Consider the following 19,052-nt stretch of genomic DNA (forward strand, 5'->3'; position numbering starts at 1 on the left):
TTACATTACCTTACATTACATTTCATTACAACACATTCAGCTACCACAGACCCATCTTAAGCGTAACTAATTCAAGTTAAATAAGCAAAGTCTTAATCAAACTTATCTCAATTGTAAAGCATGTATAAAGGAAATATTTAGAATAAAGCCAATATATAAACTTCCTTTCTGTATAGACGTATTTATGTCAAATTCTCCGGAACCGTGGTTCCACTGACAACTTTTTATTTAGTCCTTTTCCTTTACTGGTTTTTGCTAACTGCAGTGAGCTCACAATATTTTCCACTAAACCGAAAATTACATATAATTGCCACAGGCAATTCAATTTCAGACTCGCTGTGTAATAATATTGGCGTTTCTATAAATATATGCCCCGACCTTTTCTTAAAAACAAAGAAGTTGGACAGATAAATTAATTACTCACACATAATCGGTCATATATTTCTTCTCCAAGGCAAAGATGTAGTATTTTATTGAAATTAAAATTATTTCCCCAATTTTTTACACGCATTTTTTCAACGATGTGCATAAAATAAATAGAAGCGTAGAGGGCTAGTGATGTTTGTCTGTCGATAGGCTTGATTCAACCAAAGAACCACTGGACGAATTTCGATTAAATTTAATACAGACGTTGTGTCACTGATGTCTAACCTAAAATCGTACTTTTCAAGTTCCTAATCATTAATACCAACATGGCGGACGAACAGAATTGCAAGGTGGGATCGGCACTAGCGTCACTTGAAATACGGCCATAAAATGATGTATGTAAAAGATTTTTGGAAAAGTAATTCTGTGTATAACGTAACTGAACAACATGGCGGCTGCGTGAATAAAACTTTTTGACTTGACCAGAATTCGAACTCGCAACCTCATGCAAAAGTGTCCTGTCCACTTCCTCTTTACTTAAAGAAAGAATGATTTGTACAAATTGAACTTAAAGTTGTTTAACTGGTATATTTTATTAAAAATTAAGAATTTGCAAAGAACGTGTGTATTCCGGTACTGATTAAACCTTTCCGGTCCTTTTCACAGTCTTCATAAACTGTTCCTACATTTCTGGACGAAGCGTTTGTTGTCCTGTCTGTGGCTTCCCATAAAGGAATTATGGGAATCCTTATTTTCCGTTCAGAATTTGAAAATGATATAGGCTTACATAATCTCATCTTCAGTTCAGACTATTATACTAACGAAATGATGTATTAGTTCCTTGTTTCTCCACTGAACTCACTTTGTCAGCACACGACAACAAACTCATGTGCACATCTCAAGACATTACAACAATCTAAACGGGTCATTCTATATTACTTATAACTTTTCTACCATGCTGCTGAACTGCTATAATTTCCGCATTTGTTTGTTTTCTACAGTATCTTCAAAGCTTTTGATAATTAAATGTCTTGAGTTAATTTTCCGTGATAGTTGATGGGCCTAGGGTGCTTTCAGTTGTACAATACATCGATTATTGTTTCTTCAGTTTCTTTCAAATGTAATATACACTAATTACATTACATAACTATCACTAACCACAACCTCAAAACTGTGGTTTTTGGACCATGTTATGTTATAATTTTTCTGCTGTGTCCTAAAGCCTGATTTGAATTTTGTCCTACTCGTGTACTGTGATCCGGATGCATCTTATTCATTATTTTATATTATCTTACAGTATTCTGTCATTGCTTCACATAACATCATATCAGAATTTGATAGTTACAGCAAGTACTTATCAAGGAAAGTAGAACAATAATTAAGAGATATATATCATAATAACGACCCTCACAGAACCGGCTCAAAGAGCGAGCCAGCAACAGAACTGTTCCCGTTTTTAAAATTGCCTATTGATTCAATAAGTGTTACTCAACTTGGACATTAGATGCCAGCACTTTCCGACCCTAGGTATTGTAACTAAAAATCTGTAGTATCGGTCTGTTCCGGAAATGTTTCCGCCAGTTTCGCCCAGAGCGAGCCAGCAGTCGAACTATTCCCCTACCCATAGTGTCACTCATTTAGTGTTATTCATTCCAGCCATTAGATGTCAGCACGTTCCGGCCTTGTGTACACTCCAATAAATTTATATATTCAAAAATAAATATGTTCAGAGGTGATAATACAATAAACCATAACTGTTGTAGTTTAAACACATCTGTCCCGAAATTTTTTACTTAAAAAACGTGATCATGAACCATCTTTGTATCCAATTAGATCACTTTAATTTGTATAGATGTTTCTTATTTCAATGCTAAAAATTTGTTTCAGCTGTGGTTACAACGACATGTTGGTATTTCTGCGGTATAGTCTGTGCGAATGTCTGTTGTCCCACGCGCTTATGTGTTACATACATGTGTTAATATGTTTTCTGTATGTTGACTTTAAGCATGTTAATAATGTTATGTATTATTTTCATATGCTAGTGATATTGATTGCAGTTGGTTAGAGGGTCTTACGTTCGGTGACGTGACATTTAGTATTGAGATTATTTTTTTAATGTTAAGAAATTGTTTGATTAAGATATAATGCTCCGATTTTTAGCTCGCCTGTTTGTGATGTATAAATCAAGAATGAAACTTGGTTGGTTAGAGAAAACATGTGCGATATGAAGACCATATACAACCATTTCTAAATTATATATATATTTGCAGTTGCGAGGACCCGACTCGCACAATAATTATTCGAACCTAAGCTCCCTAACCTGTAAATGTATTTAGTTTTATTTGTGGTTACCAGCCCAAATGCAGAGGAATTCAGATTACAGAATTTAACCAGTCACTCTGCTGTAAAAGCAGACTTGAATGATAAAGCAATCTTGCCTCATTTGCAAGGTTTTGTTGATTTTTTGTTCCCCAAGCGTTTTGTTTATGCTAGGAATAATGTTGTTACACTTTGAAATATGTCTGTGTTCAATCGATATGAAACGTTTTGGGACAAATGCAGTCATTTTAGCCCTTTGGAATATACTTAAATGTACCAACATTCAATGTTGTGTTTGCATACTGTTGTAAACATTAATTTTTGCATACTTGTGATACAGGAGTTGTATTTAGCTAAGAAATATTGATGTTGTCTATTTCAGGTATTGTTTATTTATCTATTGGATGTGGAGGCTTTGTTAAGTCTGTTTCAACTATTATGTCTATTGAAATTTTATGTCAGATTTATTTTATGGTTGCCATTTTTTATTCTAGGTTCTGTTTTCAAAGTTAATTTGGTTGCATGTATGTTATAATGCAGAGCTTTCGTGGAAATGAAGATCCAGTGAATTGTCTCACTACTTCAGAAATAATTTATTCAGAATTACAACGGATATTTATGAAAAGCAAAGGGAAGGAAGATTGTAATAAATTGTTAAAACTGGTGGTTTGTTTTGTGACTGTTGTTAGCCCTGTTTCTGAGAAGGTTTGTATGAGTAGAACAAATAGCTTTATATGCTTTGTTGATATATATTATCATTATCTAATTGAAGCAAAAAGTATGGGTGACACAATGTAAAGTGGTGGCCAACTGTTGCCAGAAGTGTGTCACATTCTGTCAATCATAAATAATTAATTGTAATTTAAAACTTATTTTTTCATGATTATCAAAGCACGATCTATAAATACAAAATAAATGGGAATGTAAAAAGTGAATGGCATTCAGATTTGCTTAAAACTCTATTCCTCTGTTTTGTAATATTGACAGGTGTGCCTTTACTATTTGATAACTTGTTGTGTTAAGTAATTTAGAATTAGAAATTATAATTATTTGTGTTAGGCCATGTAACTAATGAATTGAAAGTTGTGCAGTGCTTGTTAGGAAAAGTGATGACAGGCAAGTTTTACCAATATTAAAGTCATAACTTATTCTGGCTCATTTCATCATTGTTGGCATTATGATAGATTTTAATTGTATTCAGAAATGTTGTGTGAAATGTACTTTGACTTGATGCTCATGTAACTTTTAAATGTCTGTTGGTGTACTCTTTTGGACCAAAAGTATTGTAGGTATTAATTTGTTTGTGACCATTCTTATCACTAAAATATTTTCACTTAACTAAGCTTTGTAATTATTTGGTCATTTCTGATGTGAAGGAATTGTTATGTCATGATCAAAACATTACTTCAAAAGCAGAAAATAATGAGTGATTATTAGTATAGCATTAGCATTATACTCTGTCTTTATTTTCATTGGCATTAAATCCATCTATCCAATGGCACTACAGCCCAATTTTGGGCCTTGGCCTTTTCCCATGTAGGAGGTTTCTTTGTCCTTGAAGTGTGCATCTGTGAGTAGTGAGTGACAAGCCCACTGCCTCTGCACAATTTCTACTCAATCCTTATTTGTCTGTTAGAGCCATGTAGTACAGAATCAGGAGAGACATGGGTGAGAAATGGTCGCTGAATTTTGCTTACGAAACTTCTTGTTCATGCTCATAAGGTTCTTTTACATACCTTAAATCTACGACATTGGACTGCTGGCTTTACTTCCCCTCTGAACAAAGTTGTGCTACAGATTTTTATCACCCTTAAAAATCCATTGACCTTGGCCGGGTTCAATCCCACAAACCTTGGGTTCAGTGGCAAGCACGCTAACCACTAGTCCACCGAGGGCGACACTGGCAATAAATATTGTCAGTATTTTTCATTTTTCTATAACACATTTTGTTCAAGTTCTATAATTTATTTTTGTTTTATGTTTCTTTATTTTTTGCATTTGTTCTTGTGTCTGTAGAGCCTGTCTATACAAATTACGGACGACAATGACCCCTTTATGTTGTACACACTTGTCATCAATGAAGTTGATTTCCAGTCGATCAAGGAGCAACAGGGACTTCTTATTGAATATGATAAGTTTCCTCAACAGCTGATAAAGTTACTCCACCTATGTAACAGTGTTGGAGGCAAGTGAGTACTTCCTTACTTTTTACAGATGGCAATTTTGTTTGATAAGTGGTGTCTTAAGTCCATTGAACTGTGTAACAAAGGTTGGCAAAATGGTAATATAATTGTTTTTCATCAACATGAGAGAACAACTTGTCAGAAGTAAATTAATGTATGCAGAATATAAAAGGGCACAGAAGCATAAATGTTTTACTTCATATAATCTTGAAATTGTTTTTTTCAACAATGTATGAGATTAGGTTTTTTGAGGTTAAAATTTGCACCACCAGATACATTTAATTCTGTGCAAAATCATACAAATATTTTAAATATTTGTATTTTTAACCTTACATATTTCAGCTATTTGCCATCCTTAGCAATAACATAATTATTGCTGAATCCAGTGTGGAGCATGGCAACGAACAGACTGAACAAATTTTAACAGCAACGGGATGCTTCATTTATATAGAACACTGAAAAATAAAGTCAAATTGAACAGAGAAATGTTGCAGAAATACGTGTAAATAGGTTGTTACCACATGCTCTTAATTATGTAAGCACTTGAAACTGTTCCTGACACCTTAGAGAAAATATAACGCTTTTAATACAGTAAATCAAGAAATAATTTTTGTGTCGCTATTAGTAGATATAATGCATTAAAGAAATTATAGAACTTGTAGTTCCATGAAGTAACCTGCAAGTCTGATTAAAGTATGATTGTTCCAGCTACCATATTATTATTGAGGAGGCAACTGGAGACGCATTTGGGTCTCGGCAAACTCTGATGAAGATCATTGAAACAAACCAGTTCAAACAGTTATGCCACCTGTCTCTTCTCTTCAGTATAGGGAATGATGCTGAGATTAAGAAGCACTTGGCTGTTCAATTAAAGTCAGTGAAGGTACTTTACTTTTTTGTTTTATTTTTAGGAGTAGTGCAAACTAGTATACTGTTCATGTATTTTGTTTCTGTTCAGTACTGTTGTTAGGTTATTACAAATATTATAATGTGTTATAATATTATTGAAGGCTGTAGTAGTGCTAAAACTGTTACAAATGTAATCAGTGCTCTAATATAATATTGTCCTGCTTTTTCATGACAATGCTTCTTAATTTTAATACCATATTCCATATACAGGATACACTGAGTCATGCAGAGTCTAAAGTTTCTCAGGCAGAAACGCGAGCCGAGGATCTTGCAAAGAAACTTGAGCTGAAAGATCGGGAGCTAGAAGAACTAAAAGATCGTTGGCATGATGAAACTAAAAATATTCACCAGCAAACAAGAGAAGAAATAAACAGTGAACGGGAGAGGCTCTTAAAGGTTCTAATTGTTATTTTTGTACTTACCATAATTATCCATCATCATCATCATTGGCTGTGCAGCCCTGTATGGCCTTCTTCAAAAGCTTCTTCCATTCTTCCTCATTCACAGACAATCTCCTCCAATTCCTCTCTCCTAGAGCTTCATGTCCTTAGATCATTTGCCAGTCCGTCATGAATGAGTCCATCCAGAATTTGCTTCATCAGATTTTGTAACAAGTTGCTTTTTACATGGTCAGGTTATCAGCCCAACTTGGAGGACCAGGCCTCCGTATTTACAGCCCCCAGAGGTGTGGTGGCCCAGCTATACCCCCAGGCACTGGTTAGCTTGGGTACCACAGGGGTTCCATTCCCCTTACCCACTGATGTGGGTCCCTGAGGGAATAATTCTCCATCAGAAGAGGGAATTTATCAATTGTAAAAAATGTGTTGAACTAGATTGTTGTTGTTATTGTCAAATTTACTTTGAAAACAGGACTGTTGAAGAACTCAAAAGTTCTGTGGTTTTTTATTTCTTATTCTGATCAAAATGTGTAATTTTTGGTAACAACTGATTTTATCATTGTGATTTGTTTTATAATTAATTCTAAAACACTGGCTGTTGTATACCTTTTTCCAAGAAAGAAAAATGCAATTACTAAGTTGCTCAGTTCTGAGTATTCTGTAGTTGCTACTAAAAATACATTCTGCAATTCAGAATGTCTGAATTTGAATGTATATTTATGTGTTTATAGATCATAAATTGTAATTTAATTTGTTATAAAAATGTGCGATAATGTCTTTATCAACTTATGAAATGGTTTCCTGCTTCAAATTATGCATGTTTCTTAGCATATTTTGTGTCTGAATGCATGTGTGGTAGCACTTTTCTTTAACTATTATCCATCATTAGGGTGATCTGTTGATGGAGGCAGCAAGGACATCTGAAACATTGGTAAACTTTTACCACATTTCACAGTGCTACAACCCAGAAGACAGCCATTTTTTAATTAGCTTCTGACTAGCAATCAAGAAAAATAATAAATACATAAACATGTAAAAAGTGGTATGCAGAACATTATGAAGTAGTGGAACTCAAGCAATCTCTCCCCTTTCACATTTTAATCTTAATTCACACAAAAAACTACAGTTAGTAAAAACAATCATCCCAATCTCAGTTACTTCTTGATACTTTGTATCTGATGTGGTGTTTTACTGGGCTCAAAGTGTGAAGCTTGTGTTTACTATTTCTCAGGCACAGCAGGACCTAAGGAAGTCTTTTGATGCTGAAAAGGTGCAGTTTCAGGAGATGCTGGCAGAAAATAAGCGAAGCTTTGAGTCTCTACTTGCCGGACTGCAGACTGAGAACAAAGCTTTGTTTGAACAGAGCTGTGAGTCAGATTCAAAACTGCGGTGAGTAACCCGGCCAACATTTTCATTCCCAAATTAATGTGAGTTCTGTAACAACTTGATGGGTATTCAGAGGGTGAGTACTCCTAAAACAAAAGCCTACCACTATGATCTGATCTTGAGTCATTTTAGTCTATATAATTGAAACCTCTGCTTTCTTAGGGTCCATTTTAATTAATAATTTCCTTCCACTTCCACATTTGTGTTTCAAGTGACTGCTTTCAAACAGGTTAGCAGCCAAGTTTTGTATGCATTCTTTGTTTCTCCCATTCTAGTTACATTTCATAATTACCTTAATTTGCTTATATTTTCAACAGATTTTAAGTCTGCTCCTCTTTAGATTTAATTTGATGTATTAATCATTACAGTTGTTGCATAAATAAGCTTTAAAATGTAAACTAAAGAAATTATGCTGTAAATAACAATGGTTTCTTCTGTTGCAGCGAACAAGATACCAAACTGGATACTCTGTATAAAGAAAATGTTGCATTGCAACGGGAGGCAACAATGTTGCGTAATCAGAGTGCAAAGTTGGATACTAATTACCATGAGAAAGAGACAAGTTTAAACAACTTGAAAACAAGATATGCAGTGTTGGAGCAGGTAGGAATAATGTTTTTCACTGAGAGCTATTATCTAAACCAACTCTGATGTTAGAACCACTATATGAAAGCCTGCCATTTTACCTGATTCACAGCCAGTAAATTACCAAGATGTGCATCCTTTAGATCTGCCTTAATTTTATCTTGTTATCTCTGTCTTGGCCTACCAGTATTCTGCATCTATTTCTCTTATGTTCTTTATTTAAACTACGTATCCATTCCTTTGTAGCTTCTTTGATCTAACTACCCTAAAAATAATGCGAAGAGTATAAGCCCCAAAGAACTTTATTATGCAGTTTCCTCATTGATTGAATGTAGAATTAGATTGCATGTTTATTCAGTTCTATAGCATTTCTTCTTCTTCTTCTTCTATGGCTCTCCGGTCTGTATTCGGCCCATGGCCTCCTCAATTCTCCTCTTCCACTCGGCCCTCTGTTAGGTCCGTCTGTCTGAGGCTTTGATTGAGGTTTCGAAACATCTTCCTTTTTACAGTGCAAGGTTGTTAGCCTTGCGACCAACCCCCAACCTGGAATACCAGGGTACCTGTCTTAGTCTGACCTCTCCCCCTCGAACAATCTGGCTAGGGAGGCTCTACCAGTAGCTATGCTTCCGTTAGCATGGCTCTTGGGGTCACTGAGGTACTCAAGCCCCACCACAAGGTGCAGGTACCATTAAGTGGGTTATCAGGTGAAAATGTTGATAGTAGATACTATGCTGAAGGCAGAATATCAGCATTGTCCCAGTATTTTACGATGCATCACTCATTCGTAAGCATTTATTTTGAGACTGTTAAAATTTATTGTTTTCAATGACTGTTACGAATTCAAGGTTCTTGGTAAAGGAAAGAAAGAAGGAAGATAAGTGTTGTTTTGAATGATGTACCACTTAATAGTGACAGGTTTTCTGTTTGGGGAAGATTACTGTCCATTATATCAGTGTTGTGTGTTTCTACAGCCTCTTGTGAGAGAGAGTTTAGCAGAATTAGTTTAATTAAACCAAATTTAGATCAACTAGGAGCAGGCACTTTTTATGGCTTGAACTTAACTAGTATGAATGGACCATTTCTGGGTACATCCATCCTTTCAAGAGCTGTGGACCATCATTCTGAATAAAAGTCATTGACCATTACAGCAAGAGATTTTGTAGTAAATAGTATTGAACATTTAGAGGTAGCTTTTAAAATATATATACTTACAACATACCAAAACTTTATATTTTTAATGCACCAAATGAGAGAAAAGAACTTGTCAGATGCATACTTTTGATGTTTGCTGCGCAGAAAGAAGTTGTATGTTGTAATGTTGATCAACTGTTTGAACACTGAAGATAAGGAAAATGTAAGTGTTTTCTATTTTTGTCTGCAGTAACATACAGCAACTTTCTCACCTGAAGTATTTTGTTTCTTATTCTGGCTTCTAGCTTTTGGAGGTGGCCTCTAGATTTGTAGGAAGTTGGTGCGTTTCTGTTTACATAGATTGTGGCCTATATTTAAAGTGCAATACAACAAAAGTTTAAATTGAGCAGGTTAGGTTGGCAGTAATTATCTCATTTGCATTCAGAGGTACCTGCATTGAATCTTGGCCTGGAGATTGGCTGTACTGACTGAGGACTTATTGTGGTCTTCCTCAGCCTTGGACAAATTCTGGGCTATTATCTACAAATATGTTATGACTGCTATCTACATGTATTTCTCTTTCACCTTTTGCAGTTTCCCTTCCATGTCATTCTCTGCATTTTGTATAACATTTTTAAATAATGTACTAATGAAAGCACATTGGAAAATCCAAAATTTTATATCATAAGTTCTACTGTATTATATATTCAGTTGAATATAATATTTAATGATTAATTTTTCCAGAAACTTAACATGTGGTGACAGAATTAAAGTGCCTTATTAATGGAAGTTATGTCGAATGTATGTGTCCATGTGACTCTCTTAATGCACTCTTATATTTGCAGGAACTCAAAGATAAAGATGTGCTTCTCAGACAACAGCGTGAGTTACTTCAAGTGGCTCATGAGCAGAAGGTTTGTGTGTAAAACATACTGGATGGATAACTTAAAACAAGTTACTTCTGTTTTGTGTATTAGCACACTTCAAAATTTCATGGAATATCCCAAACTGTTTGCAGCATCACTGGAATTCTTTTGGTGTTCCCAAGAGTTCCATGAATATATTTCTGTAATGGAAGGTTTAATTTTTAATCAAAATTTCTGAAAATGTTTAATTGCAAGTTAAATGAAACTTGAGTGTTTCCTACATTGGAGGTGCAGTCCAGGAAAAATTGTTGAATTGGTTCTGGTTTTTGATTCTGTTTATCGGAATCTCAGTGTGAGTTCAGAGAAGGTCCGGAGATAGGGATTAGCTCTATCTAGTGGGCCCAACTGTGTAGGAACCTGAAGACGGAGATAGAGTCCCATCTCCGAAACGTCGTTTTACGTTTTATATTTACTAGACGATGGATAATATCCAAGAAAATTTTTATTCGATTGTTTCTGTTCCTGTTAACACTTAATTGATAAGTACAGTGAAACCTCGATGCATCGTTTTCGGCGGGGGTGGGAAATAAAAACGATAGATGCGGGAAAGCATTAAAAATTTTAAAAAAACAATGTTTCTCTTTCAAAGTTACTTCTTTTTACCAAAAAAGTCTTTAATGGACAACTGGTTTGTCGAAACTTTACGTTTTAGACCAAACAGAGTACTTTCCACGTTCAAAATGTTTTCCTCGTCACGTTCACTAATATTATGCGCATAAAAGAACGACTTCACTTTTGCCAATGCAGCGTGTGCTTCGGCAAAACTCGGCACAGCTTCGGGCTCGCATTCGTCGTCTTCCTCTTCCTCACCGCTCCCACCCCCTTCGCGATCTTCACACAACTCATCAATCGTGTCGACTCCGCATGTAGCAAGCTCGCTGTCTACTGCCGCGTAGTCACCAAATCGATTCCAGTCTTCGTGAAAGCCATCATGCTCATCCACACTGACGTTAGAGTCTGCTTCTGCGCGAAGTTCACACCCGTAGCCACCTTTGCGAAAACAATTCAGAACAGTTGGTTGGGAGACATGCCGCCAAGCTGCCACTGTGAAATGAATTGCTTGTAGCACGTCAATTTTCATGTTGACATCCTTCCCAGCATCCATTGCACATACAGCTGTTTGCACAAGGCGCTTTCTATACAACTGCTTGAAAGACTTGATGATGCCCAAATCAAGCGGTTGCAAGACGCTCGTGCAATTTGCTGGATACTGCACGACTTTCACATTTCGTAGAAATGTCGTGTCCTTCGGATGAGCGGCACAATTATCAACAAACAGCAAAATCTTTCTGCCTTGTGCGCCCATGGAGGCATCCAGAGAACTTTAAAACGCCGTAAAGATGTCTGTTGTCATCCAAGCCTTTTTGTTGGCGTGATATTTCACCGGAAGTTTTTTTCATGTTTCCAACTACAATCGGAACCCGTTTGTCACTACCGTCACTGTTAACACACAGAAGAACTGTGTTTTGCACGTTTTCCCCCGTGGCAAGATTCACCTTTCAATGCCAGCGTCCTATCCGGGAGGGCGTTGTAGAAAAGTCCGGTCTCATCCGCATTATAAATGTCCCGCGGCTCATATCCCTCCAGCAGTGCTGGCAGTCTCTCGAGCCACAGCTCCGTTATTTCCACATCCACAGCAGCACTTTCGCCGGCTAACTTCTTGTAGACCATACCATGTCGTTCTTTAAACCTACTAATCCAGCCATTCGACGCTGCAAAATTTTCAATATTCAGTCTTGCGGCTATCGTCTTGGCTTTTTCCCGCAAGATGTTGCCATCTACAGGAATTCCTGAGGCCCGCGATTGCTGGTACCAAGTGAAGAGGACACTTTCTAGCTCACTGAAAGTTGATTTTCTTCCGGTTTTCCTTTTTTTGCATGAATTACCGCACTTGTCAGTTTGTTTTCGGATTTCTTTCTTCTTTGCAATCATTGAATTTAAAGTAGATGGTGCTAATCCAAGGCGTTTAGCAATGTCGATTCTTTTTTCAAATGGATTCTTCTCCACTTCTTCTATGATTTTTAATCTTTCTTGAAGAGTTCTGACTTGCTTTACTGGGCGAGACATGGTACAGGAATAATAACAAAATAATTAACAGGAGTAAGAGGAATAACAAAATATTTACGGGAACAACAACAAAAGTATAGACTGGAACAATAACAGGAAGAATGGAAGTACTGTTACTGCCGAACACAACGAAACGTAGCCGTAGAAGACACTGAACCACTGGAAACGAGATGAACCAGAAGAATGAAAAGTGCCGCCAGCCTTTCCTTTGTACTTGTAATAAAAGCATTTGTGAAGAAATTCACAGTGCACATGCCATCTGACATCGCTGGAACGAAATATGAGTGCACCCTAATTATAATCGTAAAATTTCTGACAATGAGCACCGCCATTCACTCCAACTATCACCCCTGCACCACTGATCCCTCATTCCAAAAGGATCTGTGCTGGTTGGGCGACATAACAGGTTACCGCTACTGTGTATTCCAAAAACATTGTGCGTCTTTCGGTATTAATTTATCTCAAAACCCAGCATTTTAAATTCTCAGAAACGATCATTGCGGGAAAATTGTGGGCCGGAACTAAGATTTTTGAACGATCGATGCGATAAAACGATAGTTCGAGGAACGATGGAAGCGGGAAAATGTAACATTATTTTATATGGGATGTATTCGGGACCGAACAAAACGGACGATGCATCCGGGAAAACGATAGTTCCGGGAACGATGGATAGAGGTTTCACTGTATTATATCTTGGATTGTGCCCTCCTTTTGGAAACTTCCTTGCTGCAAAAAATGGCATGCCAGTGTAAGATGATTGCCCTGATGATGGAGGCAGCAAGGACCTCTGAAACGTTGGTAAACTTCTACCAGACAACATGGCACAACAACCCAGCAGACAGCCATCTTAAGACTCACCACCACGAAAACCTGAAATCCTACAACAGTTATAAATGTTTTGAAAATTAATGCAGGTCTTTTAAATGACAGTGTTTTTCTTCATTATCTATATTGGGATATTGGAAGGTCCTTATTATTTCATATAAAGTTGAGAAGTACAAAAGTAGAACAAAAACAATTATGGACTTTTTTAATGTAAGGTATTTTTCTTTATGTTGTAGTCTTTTCTGGAAGAGAACCTGGCTGAAAAAGATGCTGTTCTTGTGAGAAGGCAGACCTCTTTGCAGAAGCTTTCAGAAGAATTTTTGAAAGGAAATGAGATAATTAAAACACTCCAAAAGGATACTGCCATGTTGAAATCAAAAGTATGTATTGATTGAGATTAGAAGACAAACATTCTATAAAATTCTGTTGTAATTTTAGAAGTATGTAAGTGAATCCAAACGTGATTGCTGAAGATCTATACCATATTTTCAGGTCTTTGTCATGAATGGTTAAGATATCAATTGAATTTTTTTTATTGTGGTTTAGATTTTATTGCCATCAGGTCAAAATTATGTGAATGAATTTGCATCCATTGGTTTGCAATAATGAAGGGTGCATATGCAGTTTGCAACTGTGATTGGGAGACTTCAACATATTCAATTACATTTTCATATATATATTCAACAATTTTTATGTGGCTATCTGTTGTCATAATGAACTTCAAAGGGCTATCCCAACCTTTAGGATTCCCCCCTTCTTTCCTTGCATGAAGTGTGTAACGTGATTGTATAGTGAGGAGGTAATTTCTACCCATCATACTGTAATTTCCAAAACTGCGGTCTAAATTTTGATTAAATGTAGTATTGGGTGTCTGCAGTAAAAATTGTTGTGTAAGTTTGTTTTTTTGATTAGTGGTCTAGTAATACCCATATTTTGCATGAAACTCAGTATCAAATTTTAAAATAGTAACTTTTATGAAATACTGTTTTTTTGATGGAAAACATAGTGATCATATTCAAAACATTTTTATGTTATATATATTATGTCTCTGGTGCACTATTTCTTCTGTTCATTAACTCTGTCAGTAATTGATGTGGTAACAAACAGTTAAACCTATAAAAGAAACAACAGAAGACCAAGAAAATTCATATAACCTAACAAAACCATTTCCAAAATAAGATCCCTAGAATAAAATCCTGACAAAAAATTTTACCACATAGGTGCATTAAGTTTGGAATGCTTTAATAATTTGCAGTGTAGTGGAGGACGGACAGGTGTTAGCCCACAGGCCAATTTGAAGAACTGTTTGTAATGCCTGTGTAGTAAAAACAGCACAGTACTGCAGATTATGTTTTCTCTCTCCCTCCCCCCACAGTTGTTCAACTTCCATGCTCCAAGGACTTGATAGTGTATGGTTATTCTGTACACAATTCATCTCCCCACCCTGACTGCTCCTCTAAATCATCTTGTGCCGCACATATTATGAAAGATGTTACGATTTCTTTACTGCTGTACATTATTAATTGTTTGCATAAGTTTTAAATATAGTGGTACATTAAGTTTCAAATATGTTAAGAAGTTTAATTAAAATTATTGAACCAGGTGCTGATGAAACCTGGTTAACAGAAAATTATGATTCATGCTAGTAATATGTGTTTGTGGTCTATGCAGATCAGGCTTAGAACCAAAATTATATTGGAGCAAGAAGGTGTGTTATCTTCAAAAGAGAAAGAAAGAATTGCTCTTCTTGCACTGGTAGAAGACCAACGAAGAAAGATTGAACACTTGGAATCTGTAGAGCAGCAACTGTCAGAGTCGCTCAAGGTTGAAACTGCTAAGGTTGCGGAGAAGGAAGCAATTCTGAGCAATAATACAAATTGTAAGTTGAACCCAGCAATGGTTTCATATTAGCATTCAGTAGACATCCACGTCCATACTGTGACATCGCATCCTGCTCCACCAGGTTTGTGTTGCCACCCTTAAAATTCTGAAAGTCTCATATTTTCAGGATGATTATAACTGCTGTTTCACAAAAATATTTATGTCTTTATACAGAATACAGACAAGTTTTGCAGTGTAAATAAACTTGTCTAAGTAGTTCAAACTGTTATTAACACATCACTCATGTACTGTTAACTACTTTCTTGCTTATCACATTTCATTTCAAGACAGCTTATGTTTTGGCTGTAGCATTAGTTAAATTTATAAGACTTTTATGATTGGCTTGTAAGAATACAAGGGGGGAGAGAGAAAAGAAAGGGAATTAGGCACCAAATGAATAAAATATTGCTTACAAGAAAGAAGACACATTAATCCTTTAAAGCCAAATGGTAACTATATGTCCCACCTGCTTCAACAACCAAATTTCATTTTGTATTTATTGGTTTCATATGATTCTCAATTTAAACATCATCAAACAGTTATATTGCAGGTTTGAAGGGATTAAATATATTTAGGTTAGGCTTGTCTCTCAAAATTGCTGGTTCTTTTGATGCTGGATGTGAAGTTAAAGACAATGGAACATTTTCCGATGAAATCTAAGTTGAAACCTGTTGGTGACTACAATACCATTTGGATGTAGGTAGCATCTGCTGTTTTACTGGTACCCAGTAAGTTGATGATTCAAGATACATTAATATAAAGTATGTCATAGAAATTTCAACATTCATAACAAATGGGAGAGAGGAAGAAATCATGCTTTTCCTTTAGTAAAACATTTACACTGTTAAATATTACAAAGTGTTTTATCACAAATAATTTCAGGGATGGCTGAAAGTAAGGATTAGATGAGTTATTTGCACATGCTTACTTTCTTTCTTATTTATTGCTGCAGACCCATACTCACTAATGATGATATAATTTCTCCATTTTTCTTTGTGTGTGTGTCTGTTGTAGTAATTAATTGGCTGAATAGGCGTGTCAGTGAGCTGCAAACTGCTTCTCAAGTGCAGTCAACTTCAAGGCTTCCTCCAAAAGGTGCTGGCATGACAACTTCAACACCTCATATGGGTTTGACTTTGGGTTCGCATAGGACATTTGAGGTACATTCTTGATTTTAATTACCATGTTGATAGGAAATCAGACTGTTGAAACAAATTGTACAAATTTTTAAACCCTTCAATTATTTTGGATATCATGTTCTGAGAAGTCAGAATTAGTATATGTGTGGTTAAGACCTCTGTATGCAATGAAGAAAAGCTTGGAAGCTGGTGTGCCATTGCAGTGAACTCGGCAAAATTTGGAAATTTGCCTTCAAAATGGATTTGCTGTAATGAAAATAAAGAAAAATTTATTTTTGAAAACATTTTAATTGTTGGATTTGAGGTTTTCACAGCAGTGAGTCTGAAGATAGCAATCTTCATTTTAATTGTTTTCATTCATATAACTAAAATTACTGTATATATGCACATACAAGTCACTTTTTGTTCCAAAATTTCATTTTAAAAATAAGATGTGCAGTTCAGTCCATTTTAATTTGTGAAACATTCAAGATAGAAACATACACCCTTTTAGTGCACTTCACTCAACTAATTTTTCTAACCATGCTGCGGCCAGAAATTTTTACAGAAAATTAAAAAGCACCAAACTGCACCCTAATGTCTGTGTGTGTGCATACGCATTAATATTGCTTTTTTCCTTACAGTTTAGACCATTGATGGAACCTGAAGTACCACGATCTAGAACTCCTGGAATAGCAATATGTCCCCAGTAAGTTCTTACTGTATTTTACAGTATATCTATCCAGTTGGAGTTATTTTACTAAAAATAAATATGCTTCATCATGAATTATACTTCCTTGAAGGTAAACTACTGTCTACATCAAGAGCCATTGAAGTGAAAAAAATATTTTGATATAATTCTTAATTTAACTTATTCTCTTTAATAAAAGAATTGAACATTTCTCAACAAATTTCAGTGAAATTAAACAAAATTCTTACCGTTTGTCACATTCATTTCTCAGACCCTGTAATTATATTTTTCACTTACTAATTTTTAGGGGTAGTGAACAAAATTTAATGAAAATAAAATACCAATACTGTCTGTATCTAATAAAAACAAGACCTGGAGAGTTTCTTATATAATGGTGACAATAATGGTATCATAAGTGAAAGACTGGGGTAGACATACTGTGTGTTCTTGCATATGCACGTGTGTATAAAATGTGTCCTATGTTATTTTATATGCATTTTTTGATATAGTGTCAAAAATGGGTAGAAGTACATTAACAAACTGCCTTACATTCTGAAATGTGAAAGTTATGGTGAAATATTTTTGTGATTTTTCCTTTCTCATTTTATGTACTGAAAATGCAAACTCTTATTGCAGGACTGAGAAAACAGGAGCTCCTAGAAACTTTGCGGCAGCAGCTACCTTATCTGATCCTGGTGTCCTAAGTACAAGTGCACCTTGCCAAAATCCTAGTGCAGAGAGCTTGCAGGCTGGATCTTCTGAAGTGACACAAACAAGGAGTCAGCCAAGGACAAAGACTTTCAACCCTTCTTCCTATTTCCCAAAAGGTTATTCTAAGTTAGTTTCATTGAGATAATATTTTATGTACAGTAGATTTGTTAAAATTATTGTCATGGGACCAAGACATCTTGTTGATTTGATATATGTAAATTCAAATGTATAACTTAATGGATAATTTTTATTACACATTGTACATAATTCAGAAGTCAGTATAGTGACTAGCTACGGGCTGGACGACCGGGGTTCGATCCCCGACGGAGGCAGAGGATTTTTCCTCTAGCATCTGCATCCAGACCGGCTCTGGGGCCCACCCAGCCTCCTCTACAATGGGTACCGGGGTCCTTTCCCGGGGGTAAAGCCGGCCGGGGCGTGATGCTGACCACTCACCCCCATCTAGTGCCGAGGTCAAGAAAGAGAGAAGCTATACCTCCATTCACCCCAAGTGCCTGTATGGCACGTAGCGGGACAAACTTTACTTTACTTTACATAATTCAGATGCAATTACAAAGTTTGTGAAATAAATCTGTTTTTACAGAATAAAATTATTTTTAAATTACTCACAGTTTACTGTTAAAATTATTAAAAGATGTTAGACCTGAACAATTTTTAAAGGGAAATATATATTTCACATGAACTGTAGAGCTGTGATAATTTACTGGTTGTTAAGCACATTGGTAAGTTGTTGTGTAATAAGTGATTTATTTGATTTTATCTTCATTTGTATGATCCTTAACTTTAAGTCTCCGATTTTCAAATTTGTTCATTTTTGCACCTTTTTATTATGGATACACTGGAATTCCCTGAAGGGTGATGTTAAATTTTAACTGACTCTAAATTATGGGGAGATAAAGAGTGAAGAAAATGGTAATAAAAAGGAGAGGGAGAAGATTATCCATTTGAAGCTAAAGCATGCCTAATTAATACTTAAAGAGTTCAATCCCTATCACAAAGAAAACATATCTCTATTACAGAGATTAGCTGCTTAATGCTTTTCAAGGAAATAATCCCTTTTTACACTGGGAATCAAGAAAATTTGTCAAGGATTACAAAATGTGTGTCAAATTCTCAACCATCCAATTTTTAGATTCAAAAAATTCTGGCCATGTCATGGTTCAGGTAACGGTAATTCACTCCAGGATTCTTAATCTGGGTTTATATTCATTTGAGTTAGCATTCAGTTAACTAGAATATATTCCAGTTGGATGTAAGTACCTAGAAAGTGTTCATAGTCATAGGGAAATGTGTGCTCAGATTTCAGCTCGGAGCAGTGAGCAGGTTAGATGCAGCATTTGAAGTATTCAGTGCAAACAATTAGAATTGTATTTACATTGTGGTGTTTGAGTTGTTAGTTATTACTTTTAAAGTCGTAAACCACTTTAAAGTTTTTTATAATTCATTAGCCCAAATGTGGTTTCACTTCATTTGCTACATCTTTAAACACTATCAAGTTAGTTCTTCCCACTTCAGTCACTGCATCCATAAATTTT

At 35.7% G+C, this 19,052-nt stretch overlaps 1 protein-coding gene across 5 annotated transcripts; it reads left to right on the plus strand.

Annotated features, from left to right (window-relative positions):
• Positions 1–2,081: 2,081 nt before the first annotated feature.
• On the plus strand, positions 2,082–18,121 carry LOC110830239 (spindle assembly abnormal protein 6 homolog). Of its 5 annotated transcripts, none has more exons than XM_087355690.1 (13): positions 2,082–2,098; positions 3,180–3,390; positions 4,702–4,874; positions 5,577–5,751; positions 5,988–6,173; positions 7,407–7,564; positions 8,005–8,164; positions 10,123–10,191; positions 13,332–13,475; positions 14,767–14,974; positions 15,991–16,136; positions 16,739–16,803; positions 17,422–18,121. In XM_087355690.1, the coding sequence occupies exons 2-13, from the start codon at positions 3,208–3,210 to the stop codon at positions 17,639–17,641; spliced, it is 1,887 nt and encodes a 628-aa protein (XP_087211816.1). In that variant the 5' UTR covers positions 2,082–2,098; positions 3,180–3,207; the 3' UTR covers positions 17,642–18,121. The 5 variants fall into 5 exon arrangements, with proteins under 5 accessions (XP_087211816.1, XP_087211812.1, XP_087211813.1 ...); XM_087355686.1 differs by lacking the exon at positions 2,082–2,098 and adding an exon at positions 2,229–2,355 and having other exon boundaries at positions 3,226–3,390; XM_087355687.1 differs by lacking the exon at positions 2,082–2,098 and adding an exon at positions 2,240–2,355.
• The last annotated feature ends 931 nt before the right edge of the window (positions 18,122–19,052 follow it).

The sequence above is a fragment of the Zootermopsis nevadensis genome, unplaced genomic scaffold, assembly GCF_977971745.1.
Source record: "Zootermopsis nevadensis isolate Lab colony 2312 unplaced genomic scaffold, Znev_1.0 Znev_ptg000025l, whole genome shotgun sequence".
Taxonomy (NCBI): Eukaryota; Metazoa; Arthropoda; class Insecta; order Blattodea; family Termopsidae; genus Zootermopsis; species Zootermopsis nevadensis.

Coding starts and splice junctions, on each gene's coding strand:
- LOC110830239 (XM_087355686.1), top strand. CDS start 2,302: ATGTCTGTTGTCCCACGCGCTTATGTGTTACATACATGTGTTAATATG. Junction 10,192..13,331: donor AAGTGGCTCATGAGCAGAAG/GTTTGTGTGTAA, acceptor TTTATGTTGTAG/TCTTTTCTGGAAGAGAACCT. Junction 13,476..14,766: donor CTGCCATGTTGAAATCAAAA/GTATGTATTGAT, acceptor TGGTCTATGCAG/ATCAGGCTTAGAACCAAAAT.